Below are 14,810 nucleotides of genomic sequence, written 5' to 3'. Positions count from 1 at the left end.
TGCATGTTTATCTGACTGATTCCTGACTCTGACTGCAGTCAGATCCCACACTTAGACTGGAAGCTATTGGTCAAGGCCAGCCCCTCCACGTGGCTGCCTCCAGGTGGAAAGCAGAGGGAAGGGCCTGGGAAAAGAAGCACTCACTGACCTGCCTGTTCCAAGGCAACCAACATGGACTGTTCAATAAGGTCTCTCTCTATGAAGCTGCGGAAGTCTTCGTTGTACACAGTGAGATCTGGAAGCTGGAAGGCACAGATGGGCATTTCCAGGGGGTGCTCACTGCTCCCCCCACCCCCACCATTGGAGGAGACATGGGATCGGGCCAGGGAAACAATGCTGGAGCTGGCGTGGGAGATGCCCCTAGACAGGCGTTTTTCTGCAATGAGAAATGGAGTTACCTTAGAACATACACAGCCCAGAGAACTTTCCACTCACATGGTGATAGTTACCTCTTGACAAGGGTTACCTCTTCTAGCACACAGGGGCTAACTCTGAATCTAACTGGCTGCCACATTTCCCAACCCTTTTTCTCAAGCCAAATACAAATGGAGAAATCTAGAAAGTAGTATTTTTGCAAGCACTTATATTAGCACCAAATATATATTCCTCTTTCTACCCTTTTTAAGAGAATTTGCCTGAACTTCTCCCCATGATTCTATCTTCTTTCAATTCCATTTCCCAACATAATAGGGACTCATTCAGTTGGCAACTTGGTCACTGTTTGGTAGGAAAAAGAGGAAATAAGGGAAGTGGGGCTTTCGTTTGGCTAGACTGAATCAAATAATCACTCTGATAATTCTCACTGTTTGGAGAACATAGGAAAGCATTTCCATTATAGAAAATTGATGATAAATCACCAGGGAACTTTCTCATCTACCATCAATATCATTTACTTACATTATTTACTACAACTTTTCTCGATACTCATATTTATCAGAACTGTAGAGGTACAGTCATTCTCACTTAACATGCCACTGAGAAAGACAATAACATAGACAGTGCCCCCAATCATTTCATTTGTTTCAATTACATGGCACTTACAATTCCCCAGCAGATATCCTGTGATCACAATCTGCTCAGTGTCATGTTACAATTCCTTTGCATGGCTTGAGTTATATCAAGATTATTAAAATCGCTAAAAATTATGTTGGGAAGTAGTTCTTAATACAATACTTGCCAGAGATGACACACAAAGTCAATCAAGAGTTGTCTAAAGTTATTTCATAGTGATGTTCTTTTTTAAACCATTTTTTTCAAGTATTTAAAAAGTACCAAAAAATAAAAATAAAAATAAAAATAAATAAAATAAAAAAAATAAAAAGTACCATAAGCCCATGGTAAAAAATCAAAATACCATCAATAGGTGCAAAGTATTACAAAGAAATCTCCCTCATATTCAAAATTTCTGATCCCTTCCCCCGAAGCAAACTTTTGGATCCTTTTAGAATTTTTTTATGCACACAGAAGCACATACAGCTTTTAAAATCATTTTAAAAAACACCAACAAGAACACACCATATAACTCTACTACATCTTACCTCTCTCAGCAGATTTTAGAGATGCTTCAAAAACAGCACATCAAGTTCTACTTAATTCTTTCCAATGGCTGCCGAGTACTCCACAACATAGAAGATTTTAATTTATTTAATGGACATTAAAGGCTGTTTTCAAGCTTTAACTTGTCCTTTTTTTTTCAAGCTTTCATTTCCAAGCTTTATGCTACATATGTGTATGTGTCTATTTATGTATGCATGTATATATTTATTTAAAGGACATATATATAGGCCCACATGCACATACACATATATGATAAATTTCTAGAAATCAAATTGAGTCAGAGTACGCATGCATTTTTAAATTTTGATAGACACTGACAAATATTAACCAAAGAGGTAAATGGCCATAATCCTTTGAATTTTACCTTTATGTACCTTATCACAACAACTAGATTGTTCTCCTTCCTCTAGTTCTCTCCCAGTATCTGCAAAGGGCCTTACTACAGAGTAATATTCAAGATGCAGTGAGACAGTGCGGTACCTTCATACAGCGTAATCCCCATAATGCACCGAGACACACTGAGGCCACCTCAGTTTGGCAGGGGAGGAATAGGGTCATTTCCAAAGGATGACTCCATTCAGCAGTCCCCTCTCTTCCTTTCTATTCCATCTACAGAAACACCCCCTCAGTTACCCCAGTACCTTGAACGATGTCATCCTGCCGCTGTAGGGTGGGCCGGGGAGGGCGGGCAGACTCTCTATCAGAAAACCCTTTTTCAGGGGTCCTGGAGCCACCACTCCCTTCACTAAAGGGTGGCGGCAGGTTCCCAGCACGAACTTGACGTAGCTGTTCAAAATCACTGAGGGCGGCACTCACGTCCCAATTCTTTCCTGGCAGGAGACAAAGCAAAAAGGGAACTGGGTGCTCAGAGTACAGGGAGATTGAGGAAAGACCTAGAACGATCACTCAAACCACCTTCTCAAAACTAGCAAGCATGTGCTCATGAGCGTGTCCATCATTCTCCCAATCCTTACCCTGCTTTAATTTTCTTCATTAACACTTCACTGTGCGGTATCACAATTTATTTATTTACTTGTTGTCTATTTGCTAAGTCAGCTCTGTGAGCACTGACACTTTGTCTCTGGACTGAAAGGGCCCACGCAGACCTAGTGACCTTGTTTGACAGCTAACACAGAGGAAGCCTAAAGAAAGAACAAGCTAGTTTGCACCAGGGACAAGTACGACAAAAGCCCAGGTCTCTTAGTTCTGAGATCCAGAGAGTTCTTAGCCTAGACATGCTCTAGGACGTCCTAGACCATCTGAAACTGTGTATGTGCATTCTTCTATAGAAGGAGCTGACAGCTGTCATCAGCTTACCAAAAGGAATTGTTAACTGCCCCTAAATTTAAGAATCACTACTCTACTGAAGAAAAGACCCTAAATGGTAGATTTGTCATAATAGATTTTTCTGCTGCTTTCTCCAGTTGTATTACTCAATAAATCACATTAAGACATAATCGTTCACACTTTTTTCTCTTCTATTCCATCTGCTACCCACTTAATTCAATTCCTATCACCCAGTGTCCCATCAATCCACTCTAAAGTATCACATGAGATTAATCTTTTTAAAGCACAGTTCTTTTTTTGTTGTTGAGAGAGAGGGCACAAGTGAGCAAAGGGTGGGTGTGGGGTGGGGGGGGGAGAGTGAGAGAGAGAGAGAGAGAGAGAGAATGAACCAGGGCACACCTGAAGTGGGGGCTCGTGGGTTTTTTTTACCCAAAGTGGGCTCATGTTCACCTGAAGCGGGGCTCGAGCTCACCCGATGTGGGGCACGAGCTCATCCAATGTGGGATTTGAACTCACGAACCATGAGATCATGACCTGAGCCAAAGTCAGATGCTTAACGACTGAGCCACCCAGGCGTCTTAAAGCACAATTCTGATCATTTCAGTTCCACAATCAAAATCGCGAATTTCTTGCCACTGCCTACAGAATAAATTCTAGACTCCTGTGTCGGACATTCAAGGCTTTCTATGACCTGGCCTACTTTTTTTTTTTTTTTTTTAACATTTATTTATTTTTGGGAGACAGAGTGAGATGAGACACAGTGTGAGCGGGGGAGGGGCAGAGAGAGAAGGAGACAAAGAATCCGAAGCAGGCTCCAGGCTCTGAGCTGTCAGCACAGAGCCCAACGTGGGGCTCGAACCCCCAAACCATTGAGATCATGACCTGAGCCAAAGTCGGACGCTCAGCCGACTGAGCCACCCAGGCACCTCTATGACCTGGCCTACTTTTCCAGGTTTTTCTCTGTGCTTCAATTTCCCTGACTATGAAAATGGAGATGATTCCATGCAGGGCTGTTATGAAGATAAATGAATTAAAAGCCCTGGTACACAGAAAGCTTTATATATGTATTTATTGCTGTTGCTGTGATGTCTTGATATTATAATTCTCCAGTTAAGCTGCATGAATCATTAATGCCTAATGAATTTACTTCTGAACCATTACATTCACTATTTCTTCCAACTCCCTTTGCTCACACTGCGTCAGTCATACTGGCCTCTGTGCCGTTCCTACAAACAGCTAAGACTGCTCCCACCTTTAGACTTTCCACCAACTATCCCCACTGCCTAGAAGGCTCTTTCCTCAATTTTTTCTACATAGACAACTCCTCATCTCCTTCTGGTATTTGTTCAAATGTCACATTCTTAATTAGGCCTGCCTTGACTACCCAAGTAAAAATCACAACCTATCTCACCATTTCCCTTATCATTTTCCATAGCATTTCATACCTTATAACATACTTTCCAATGACTTGGTTATCATGTTTATTATTTATTGACTGTGTTTCCTGCTATAATATAAGGCCAGTTTTGTTTTATTCAAGCACCTAGAACCTGGCACATTGTAGGTATTCAATATATATTTGTTGAAGAATGAGGACTTTTTTCCTGACTCAACAAACGAATGAATGAAGGTTTACCACACAGTTGGAAATACAGAACACCGTACTGAACACTGACTCTGCATTTCCAACTCTGTGGTAGACTCCTTAAAATCAGATCCTCCTAACAATCAGCTTGTCCAAAACTGAATGTCCATCCTCCTCCTCCTTTTTTTTTTTTTAATTTATTTTTTAAGCATTTATTTATTTTTGAGACAGAGCATGAGCAGGGGAGGGGCAGAGAGAGAAGGAGATACAGAATCCTAAGCAAGCTCCAGGCTCTGAGCTGTCAGCCCAGAGCCCGAGGCAGGGCTCGAACTCATCAACCGCGAGATCGTGACCTGAGCCAAAGTGAGATGCTCAACTGACTGAGCCACCAACCGAAGGCGCCCCCCTTCATCATCCTCCTTCCTAAGACTTGCTTGTCTCCTTCTTCTATATTCCCCAAATCCGTAATGGCATCACAAGCCCTCCAGGCCAGAAACTGGCCTCGTCTTCAGCTCCTCACTACTCAAACCCGACTCCTCTTCCCTCACTACCTAGTCAATGTTTGCGCTCATGACACATCTCTCAAAATCTGTTCTTTCTTGCCCATCTCTATTGTCACTGTCCCATGCACATCTCACGATCATCCCCTGGTCTTTGGGAGGGGCTCAGCTAGTCTCTCTTCTGCTAATATCTCCCCTCTCAAATCTTTTCCTTACACTACAACCAAAGCTAGCTTTTAAAGAAAAAGCAAGAGAGAAAGACAAAGGCAGGGGGAAAAATGAAGATCAGGCCCTTTGATTTCCCTTCGAAATCCTATCTTAAATCCATCCACTTCTCTCTCTACTGCCACCACAGCACCACTATCATCTCCCACCTCAACTGTGGCAACAGACTTAACTGGGTCGACCACTTCTCTGGCCATCTTCCGATCCATTCTATAGCCTTCACCCAAAGCTCAAATCCAATCATGTCACTCCCCTGACTACAACGCTTCACCAGCTTCCCACTGAACACAGAATGAAATGGAAACTTCTTACCACAGTCTACAAAGGCCCCCGTATTCTGCTTCCTGCCTCTCTACTCATTTCCTACCACTCTTGCTCCACTCCTCCTACCTCGTGCCAAACTCTCTTTCACCTTGGGGTCCTTGCGTAAGCTTCTGTATCGACACTCTCTTGTCCATCCCTTTGTCTTGCTACCCTCACACGCTCTTCCGGGTTCAGTTCAAATGTCACTTTCTCAGAAAGGCCTTTCTGTATCCTACATCTAAATTAGGTTTCTCTCTTATACTTCCATACTACCCCCTCAACTTTTCCTTCATAACACAGAAGTGTGTGTGTGCGCGCGTGTGTGTGCACACGCGAGTAAGCGAGAGTGCGGGGGGGGGGGGGTTACATCAATATTAATTGTAACATAATTGTGAAGAGCCAGCCTCTGAAACCATATTGTCTGAGTTCAGATCCTCCTTAACTTCTCTGAACCTCAGTTTTTAAAACTGTAAAGTGGGATAATAAAACCTATAATGCAGAGTGACTTTAAGAATAAAATAATCTTATCTCAAGTACCTCACACATATTGAATGCGTACAGCATTCAACACATGTTACAAAAGGAAGAGGAAGCCTTTGAGCTGAATCCTGGAGGATGAGGAGAATTTGGGGAGAACAAAGGAGGAAGAGACACTGCAGACTTCAAAAACAATGTGACCAGGGAAAGGTGACAAGTGGGGCCAGGCTGAAACATAAGAAGGTGGCAGGAGATAAAACTGAAAATGCCAGTCAAGGGCAGAGTCATCCTGAATTAGCATACTGGAGTTTAAACCCAGACCTTCCATCTCCTAATTAACAGGTAGAAGCAAATGTCAAATTGTCACACCTTGCTAAGGCTAACAACCTAACCTGCCCCTTCCTCCACAGGCTTACCCATTTGTATCATTATATACTTCCATCGTCAAAAAACATCTGTTAATTATGACTCTAAGCAAAGGATCCTACTGACATGATTCCAAGCCTTGAGGATCTTAAAGTCTAGAATGTTCACATTTATGGGTATATACAGATATAAGTAAACGAAGGCAGCAAAATGAAAACATTAACTTAATTCGCTCTACAAAGAACCATCTATACAAATTAGGGAAGAAAAGAAACAAAACCACGGATGATTCCAAATACAAAAACCCAAAAGTCATTTTTATAAAGAGGAAACCTTACAGATCTAGAATTACGCTCTTAGTGGACTAATATAAAATTTCACTTGCATTACCATAGCACAAATTGACAGTGGAGAAAGCCACCCCCAAAATTCAAGGTAAAAAGGGGATTTTGCATTTTAAAATTATGGTGAGTCATACACAAAGTCATCAGAAGCAACTTAAATTTAAGGCCTGCCATATACAAAGTACCTTTCGGATCACTTTAAACTGTTCCAAGTCATCCTAACAATAGCCTTTTATTCATTTATGTTTTATTTTTTTATGTTTATTTTTGAAAGAGAGAGAGAGAGTGTGTGAGCAGGGGAGGGCAGGCTCCAGGCTCCGAGCTGTCAGCACAGAGACTCAGGGCTCGAACTCACAAACCTCGAGATCATGACCTGAGCCAAAGTTGGACGCTTAACTGACTGAACCACCCAGGCGCCCCCACTATAGTCTTTTACTTTCTTCTCATGCTCCCCTCATGACTCCTTACCTTCCAGGAGATCTCGGGCCAGCCCAGGCTCTGCGCCTGTGGAACGGACAAAATCCGACAGGACAGCATCCATGTCCAGGGTCATGTGATCATTAAGTACTTTCAAGCAGCTGAGATAGGGTGGACATAGATCAAAACTCAGCCCTCCACCTGAGGAGGAAATAAACACATAAGGCTCAAATTACACTGAGACAGGATGATCACAGCCCAATTTCCGCAGCTTCCTAACCAAATGGGGAAACTATCCTGCCTCATTCATTTCAGTTGAATTTATTATGAAGAGCAACATTTACTTTCCTAATTCCCCATTAATTTCTTAACTACTAAATTAATCACAAAACTTAATGTCACTCTCAATGCTTTTCTTCTTTCTAGAGTATTCCATTTCCCTCCATCAGTTTGCTTACCCAAACTAATAGAAGGAAACAGCAGACTACCCACCCCGAAGAACTCCCCACCTTGTTTATTTCCTTCCTGGCATTTGCTATACCCTGAAATTATTTTAATTCATTGCTGTCTAGTCTCCTCCTCTAATATTTAAGTTTCTTAAAAGCTGAGTGCTTGTGTGTCTTGTTCACTAATGTATCCTCATCATGTATCACTTGGCATGGTGCCTGGCATACAGGCCCTCAGTAAATATTTGCTGAATGAATACTATACACTGAATAACTTTAGAGCTGACTAGTGTTCTGAGCCTGGCTGTGCACACGGAAGGAGCAAACTGACAGCTAAAACTACTCAAAATGAAACAATAAGCTATTACACAAAGCAGAGTAGAGATCCCAAAGGTACACAGAGTTCATTTTTGTCCATTGACTTCATGAACCCAGGAAACATGCCTTTCTCCACCCAGGACAAATGAACCAAATAAGTTCACCTGAAAAAGATCTCCTCTTTCAGACTTGACTTTGGCAGAAATTCTGTCCCTGACCTGATAGCCTGGCACCAATCCACATTCCTCTGAAGTTGGCAGTCCCAGCTGCGGAAGCAATAACAAAGTGAAGAACAATCTCTAACCAAATTTGGCCACAGTAGACAGGTTTAGTTCTCTGGAGAAGACGGCTTGTTCCTACAGTAACCATAACATACCTGTCCTACCACACCCACCAATCTCTTGCTTTTTTGGGGAAGGCCAAAAGTAGAATTCTCAAAGGTAAAACGTGACTCGGGTGACTCTCTTCAGAAACATCTTCTCCTAAACAACCTGAAGTCTAAGGGTGACTCAGATACTTTTTCTTCAAATGCCCCTTACCCCAGGACACAGCTTGTTCAGTGGTATGATCAGATCCTGATTTTCTGCATTCCTTAGAAATATTAAGGCAAATAAACAGCGATGATTTGTGGGTCATAAAGCCAGTAGGTCACTAACTTGGTGACACTGAATTTTTTGAGAGAGGGCAAAATACAAAGTATTCTCTCTTGTACAATTCCAGTAGTACAAGAGATCCATGAGTGCAGGGGCGTGTTTTATTCATATTTGTAGCCCCAACACTTAGCACAGCACCTACAATATTGTAAGCAGTCAGTAAATGCCTGATGAGTAAATGATTAAATGACTCAGTGAACCTCCACACCAGCCACCACCAAACCAATCAATTTTTGGCTTAAGTTAGCAGATAAGAAATTCCAGGGTCCTTCATGCTTCATATAATCCCTCTATTTCTAGATGGTCCTAATCCATCTTCCCAAGTTTCAGAAACTCTCCTTTCTGTTACTACTTCCACCACCCTCGGATCGTATGATTTTGACCTACACCTGTGTATGTTAGCTGGGTGGCTTTGGTCAAATTACTTACAGGGTTTCAGTTGCTTCTTGTATATCCTAGACTTGCATTTGATGACCTCTAAGATCCTTTCCAGGGTTAAAAAAAAATGAACTTCAGTTCACTACAGCCTGACATGATCCTGGACATTCTCTTTCGGTCTACATATTATCAATGTCTAATTTCCTTCCACTTCAGTATCACAATTGTAAGAAAAGGCTGGCAATGCATAAGGAACTTTTGGCCCAACATACCTCAAATTCAAACTGTTAAGTTATAATTAGTTTCTTACAATTTATACTTAAGAGTTAAATCCCTTCAGAATTCATAAATGAATGGTGGCTTCCCCCTCCCCTGATACAGAGAAGAATTTCTTCTCCAAGACCATTTTAGTCCTTGTCTCAGAGGTCACAGGAGATGGGTGCAGCCCAAATAACTTAAAAGCATGACTAATGCTAAACCAAGAGCAGAGCAGCAAAATGAATTTCAATTTTCTCTCTTAAAAAAAAAAGTATGCAAAGGAACTTAGGAAAGCCACTCTAATAACTTTCTGAAAGAATGTGGGAGATGTACAATAAACACACAAACGGCAGTCAGCAATAAGAGACAAGAGTTGATTAAGCCACACACGTGTAGGCAATTTCCCACCCAACCAGACACAGGCTCCTGTGACTAAGAAACCATCAATGCCATTCCATGGCATTACAGATCTCATTTGCCAACATAGTAGGTCATTCTTTTCAAAAATTAGTTTTGGAAAGTAATGTAGAGATCCAACGGTTATCTAGAATTACTTGCTAAAAAATTCAACTCACTAAACCAAACTTCTTGGCAGCACATTGCTGTACTTGATGCCTCCAGGTGCGGCCACAGACTCCACCCTAACCCCACCCACCAGGTGAGGACAGTAGCTTTTGTTACATCACCAGCAACACCGGGCTTGCGCTTCTCAAATTCCAAATGGGAAACATCCACAACACAGACTAAGACACACAGTCCTGGGCTCTGTCTCAGCACACAGGAACGAAAAAAAGAAAACACTGGCTTCCAAACTTTCACGCAAAGCAGAGGAGGCACTCAAACATCTGTTGATTGAATCATGTATAGACAAATCTCAACTGGGGTCAAAACCCGCCAATCCTCCAAGTGGACAAGACTAGTGATTACGTAATCCAGTGTCTGCCCCCATGCAGGAACCCTTCTATCACATCCTCTGACAGAGAAATCAGCCCGCCTCCACATCGATACAAGCTTTGATGGAGAACTCATTCCTTTGCCACATGTCCATCTTATTGTTGGACAACTCTAATTGTGAGAAAACGCTTTTCTAAACTAAATCACCAGCCCACCTCCCTCTGTAACTTTCACATAATGGCCTTTGTTCTCTTCTCTGGAACAATAAAATCTATTCCCAAGAATGATGGCATTTTCATAGAAAAGGATTAGAGAAAGCATTTCTTCACAGAAAAATGGGTTGTTTATAAATAAACAAATATAAGGCTTAAAAAGTCAGGTGGTTGCCCAAAGTCTCAACCCAGATATTTTGGACACACGCTCTCTCTACTGCACCACACTGCCTCCCAAGGCACTGTGGCATTACTGAACCCCAAATGACCCTGATTCTTACCCACTGAATTCTAAGAAAGGGCTGAGCCTCTCGCTCATACTTATTAAAGACCTAGACTCCTGCCTTATATTGCTCTCACTTTAAATCCTACTGTTTTCCTCAGCAATTTTGACACCCACCTGCACAATCCATCCAACGTTTCTGCCAGAGAGTTTCATAATCTCATCAAATGCAAAGACCTCCATCTCCACTCCAACGCCCCAGTCCTGGACCCTGCCATCTCCTAAAATTACTGCACCTCTGTACTTTCAACTTCCAACACCTTACTTTGGCTACAACCTCATCTTGCTTCCAGCCTTCCCTCTCCACTACTAAACCTGCTCTCTTAATTCAAGATATCCTCACCTCAGACTAAGACATCCAATTCCTTATTCACCTTATTCACTAATTCAACAAAAATCATGGAGTGTCTACTATGTGTTAGGTACGCTATGGTCAAGATTAGAGACACAACAATGAACTAGATAGATACAATCTTTATCCTCACAAAGATTCTAGTCTGGAGGGGAAAAAAAAAAACCCACAAAATTTCATAGAAGATTATAATAAAGAAATGCCCAGGAAATGGGTATTATCTCTTACAGGGAGTCAGAAAAAGCTTTCCCAAGGAAGTGCTATTACATCTAAGGACCAAAGAATGAGTAGAAATTGGAGACAAGCTGGGAAAGAAAGAAAACCCCAAGCAGAGGAAACCTGGCTCAACGTTCTGTGGTAGGAAGAAACACAGAGGTGAGAATGGTACAAAATGAGAATTAGGAGAGGCCTAGTGGACCCTGTTAAAGATTGAGATTTCATCCTAAAAGTAACGAGAAGCCATTGAAGGGTTGGAAGTAGGGACCGGGCATGATCAGATTTGAAATATCAAAAGATCTCCCTGGTTGTAGTGAGAAGAAGAATGTGGAAGGAACACACGGATTTAAGGAAACTGGTTGGGAAATTATTGCAAAGACGTGATGGTGAGCTGAACTAGGATGACAGCAGTGGCGATGAAGAAAAATGGATAGATGCTACTTTGTCCCTTCTTGCCTAATTGAGTATGAACCCAAAGACCAATCACTTATTTTTCCTGTAAAAGCCTAGTTCTGCTATCCATCTAGTTCACTGGCCCGATATGGATGGCTCTCCCATTCAACTTCTCTGCTATCTGAGGTTCCTGAGCAAGACGAGATCACATAACCACGCAGGGCAACCCAACTACAAATTAATGGTATCCAGTCTCATTACTTCCAATGAAACACTGCTGTCTCCGCTTGACTTTGGTACAAGTCAACCCATCTTCTCGGCTACTGACCCACACCTCCACCATTCTCCTACCCAATCCTCATCACCTCCCTTACTCCTGACATGTGATCTTGCCTCTGACTTCACAGAAAAAAATTATGAAACAAGGCGAAAGGGATTCCTTCGTGTTTCTTCCCCTGTCCCCACCTGCCGGTTGCTCTTCTCCTCCATCCTGCAAAATTCCTTAAGAGCGACGACATCCACTGAGGCCACTTCCTCACCTTAGGTGCAGTGCTCATCCTGCCAAAATGTGCTTCTACTGAAGGAGAGTGAGTGGCACTGACTTACAGTAAGGTCATCACAATCACCCTTACTGCTTATCTGAAGTTTTCTCTCTTTGTAGCACTTGACGCTGGTCACTCTTCCTGCCTCTCTGGCTCTGTGTCTTGGTCACCTTCGCGGACTCCTCTTCCTGTGCCTGCACCAAGGGTGAGTGCACCCAAGGCTCTACCTCTGGCCTTCATCTCATTTTATATCACCTCCACCAGAAACATCATTCATGCCCCTCAGCACTCGATGCTGATGACCTTAAACGTATTCACAGCCCCAAACTCTCCACCTCACCTCCTACATGCCCTTCAAACACAGCACATAAAAACATGATCTCAGGGGCCGCCTGTGTGGCTCAGTCGGTTGAGCGTACGACTTCGGCTCAGGTCATGATCTCACGGTTCCTGAGTTTGAGCCCTGCGTCGGGCTCAGTGCTGACAGCTCAGAGCCCGGAGCCTGCTTTGGATTCTGTGTCTCCCTCTCTGCTCCTCCCCTGCTCATACTCTGTCTCTCTCTCTCTCAAAAATAAAGATTAAAAAAAAATTTTTTTTAAATAAAAAAAAAATCTCATTCTCTCCTCTCTGTCCTTCCCCCTTCCAAAGTACTCCTCTTCCAGTACGCCTATTCTAGCAAATGGTACCATCGCCCCTCCCCCCATCATCCAATCACAAAAGCCTGGGAGCCACCCTGGACTTCTCTCTTACTTTATCCTCACTCACAAATAGTCCATTATGAAGTGCTACTCGTTTTCCCTTTAAAATTTCTCCGATCCATCCCACACTTTCCATAAGCTACAACTCTTATTCTCTCTCAGATTTTCATAACCTGCACTCCAGGAAACAGCTTCCTAATTTCTCCCTCCTCCTCTCTCCAGGCATTGCTTGCTTATGGAGGCTGGTCAATCTAAAATGTGAATATGTATTATATCTCACTGCTCTAACTTATTCAATGACTAAAACTTAAGATTCCTTCACAATCTGGCTCTCTCTGACCCTCCTGCCTTATTCACCTGCCACCATTCCCCTTTCTGTGCTGGTAGTTCCCCAAGTACACCATGTGCTCACATTTCAGTTCCTTTGCCTATGTCGTCCCCTCTGCCTGGAATGACTTATGGCCTAGCAGGTGAATTCTTATCTCTTCTATAAGACTAACTCAGTACTACCTTATTTTCAAAACATTCTCTGGCTTCCCAACTTAAGTTGCCCACTCCCTCCTTGCTGCTGCACCTGGTACTCTACCACTATTATATTATCACACCAGAGTACTTGTATTTATTTACACATTTGTTTCCACCACACACACACACACACACACACACACACACACACACTAATGGATGATAATCAGATAATCAGTGTTGTAAACAGGTAAATCTAAAACAGTGGTCATTGTAAAGACATATGCTTGTTATATGATCTTATTTGCAACAAATTTCTCTTCCTTAAACACTGTTTAACTCAGACTAATAGTACATTCGGTCTGCATGGTCTAAGGGCCCAACTACTTAGTAACAGAGAAAAATGACCCAAAATTAAATACCGATTATAGATAGCAGAGCTATGTTAAAATGTCTGAGAAACTACTGACCCTACATTTTCTCGTCTGCCACGTTCCCCCAAAGCGTCCACGTTCTCACATTATACCCTCTCCCGGTTCCAGTGATGCACTACAGCTGTGTCTGAGTCCCCTCCAACTCCTCCCAAAACTCACTGGAAAACCACAACACTTAAGGCTGTCAAGAATTTTCAAAGGTCAGAGACTCCTCCATGTCTATGATGTCAGTCCCAAGGAATCCAGACAGGGAGAAAGAGGAGGGACAAAAAGCCTTAGAAATTTCACACAATTCTTGATTAGGTGGGAGGGAAAAAGGAAAGACTCTGTTGCCAGATTGTTTTTAATTAATATGGATCGTTCCAAGTGAAAGAAACAAAATATAACCTTCTTAGAAAAAAGAGAACATGACCAAATTCCATACGAAAGAGACCTGTGTAGACCTATGTTACAACCCAGAGATGATAAGATGGCTCTAAAAGGAAAAAAAGAAGTGACAGGAAGTAACATGCATTAAATCTTCAGACATTATTTCACTTTAACATCCAAGCAACACGAAGGGGTTTGTTTGTATCATTAACCCTACCTCATGGATGAAGTTGCCAAAGCTCACAAAGGTTAGGGAATCCACTCAAGATTACACAGGTAAGAAGCGGCAGGACCAGGATTTTCATGAACCCAGCCGGACCTGGCACTACAGCACACCCCATCCAGCGCGGAGGACTGAAAAAACACGTGCCGTCCACCTGCCCTATTTCAACTCTTTTCAACACCACACTGAGAGAGAGAAATGGTTCTGGATTCAGGCAGATCTAGGTTCAAATCCCAGTCTACTACTAAGGGCTATGTTATCATGGGTAAGTAATACAACCATTTTGTGTCTCCATTTCTTTATGTATAAAACAGAGAAAATATCTGCATTTCAGACCTCTTGGTAGGATTAAATAACCGAAGATACGTTAGGGCAGTGCCTAACACACACAGTAAGTCCTCAAAAAAGGTCAGCTGCCTTCCTTCTGCCTAACTCCCCCCAAATACTCTGCCTCACTCCACTGCTACCCAATACAGCCCGTGGTATCTTTCCTCCAAAAGCTCTCACCACTCCTTAACAAACCTTCCAGTCTCCCAGCCATTTCCAAGGCACAGTCAACACACGCACACAGGACCCAGTCTATCATTCCCATTCCAGTGTCTTTCAACTCCTTGA

General features: G+C 42.5%; 1 protein-coding gene across 1 annotated transcript in view; it reads right to left on the bottom strand.

Annotated features, from left to right (window-relative positions):
- The window catches only part of OTUD7B (OTU deubiquitinase 7B), a 55,249-nt gene that overhangs the window by 17,077 nt on the left and 23,362 nt on the right, over positions 1-14,810 (bottom strand). Inside the window, exons 2-4 of the mRNA XM_040461091.1 lie at positions 7,113-7,262; positions 2,199-2,387; positions 149-376 (exon numbers count right to left, since the gene is read on the bottom strand). Coding sequence (XP_040317025.1) covers positions 149-376; positions 2,199-2,387; positions 7,113-7,197 — 502 coding nt within the window. The 5' untranslated portion in view covers positions 7,198-7,262. The remainder of the gene's footprint in view (positions 1-148; positions 377-2,198; positions 2,388-7,112; positions 7,263-14,810) is intronic.

The sequence above is a fragment of the Herpailurus yagouaroundi genome, unplaced genomic scaffold (genome assembly GCF_014898765.1).
Source record: "Herpailurus yagouaroundi ecotype Mexico unplaced genomic scaffold, PumYag 254, whole genome shotgun sequence".
Classification (NCBI taxonomy): domain Eukaryota; kingdom Metazoa; phylum Chordata; class Mammalia; order Carnivora; family Felidae; genus Herpailurus; species Herpailurus yagouaroundi.
Note: the sequence above shows the minus strand (reverse complement) of the source record. Positions and strands in the feature narration are given on the sequence as shown.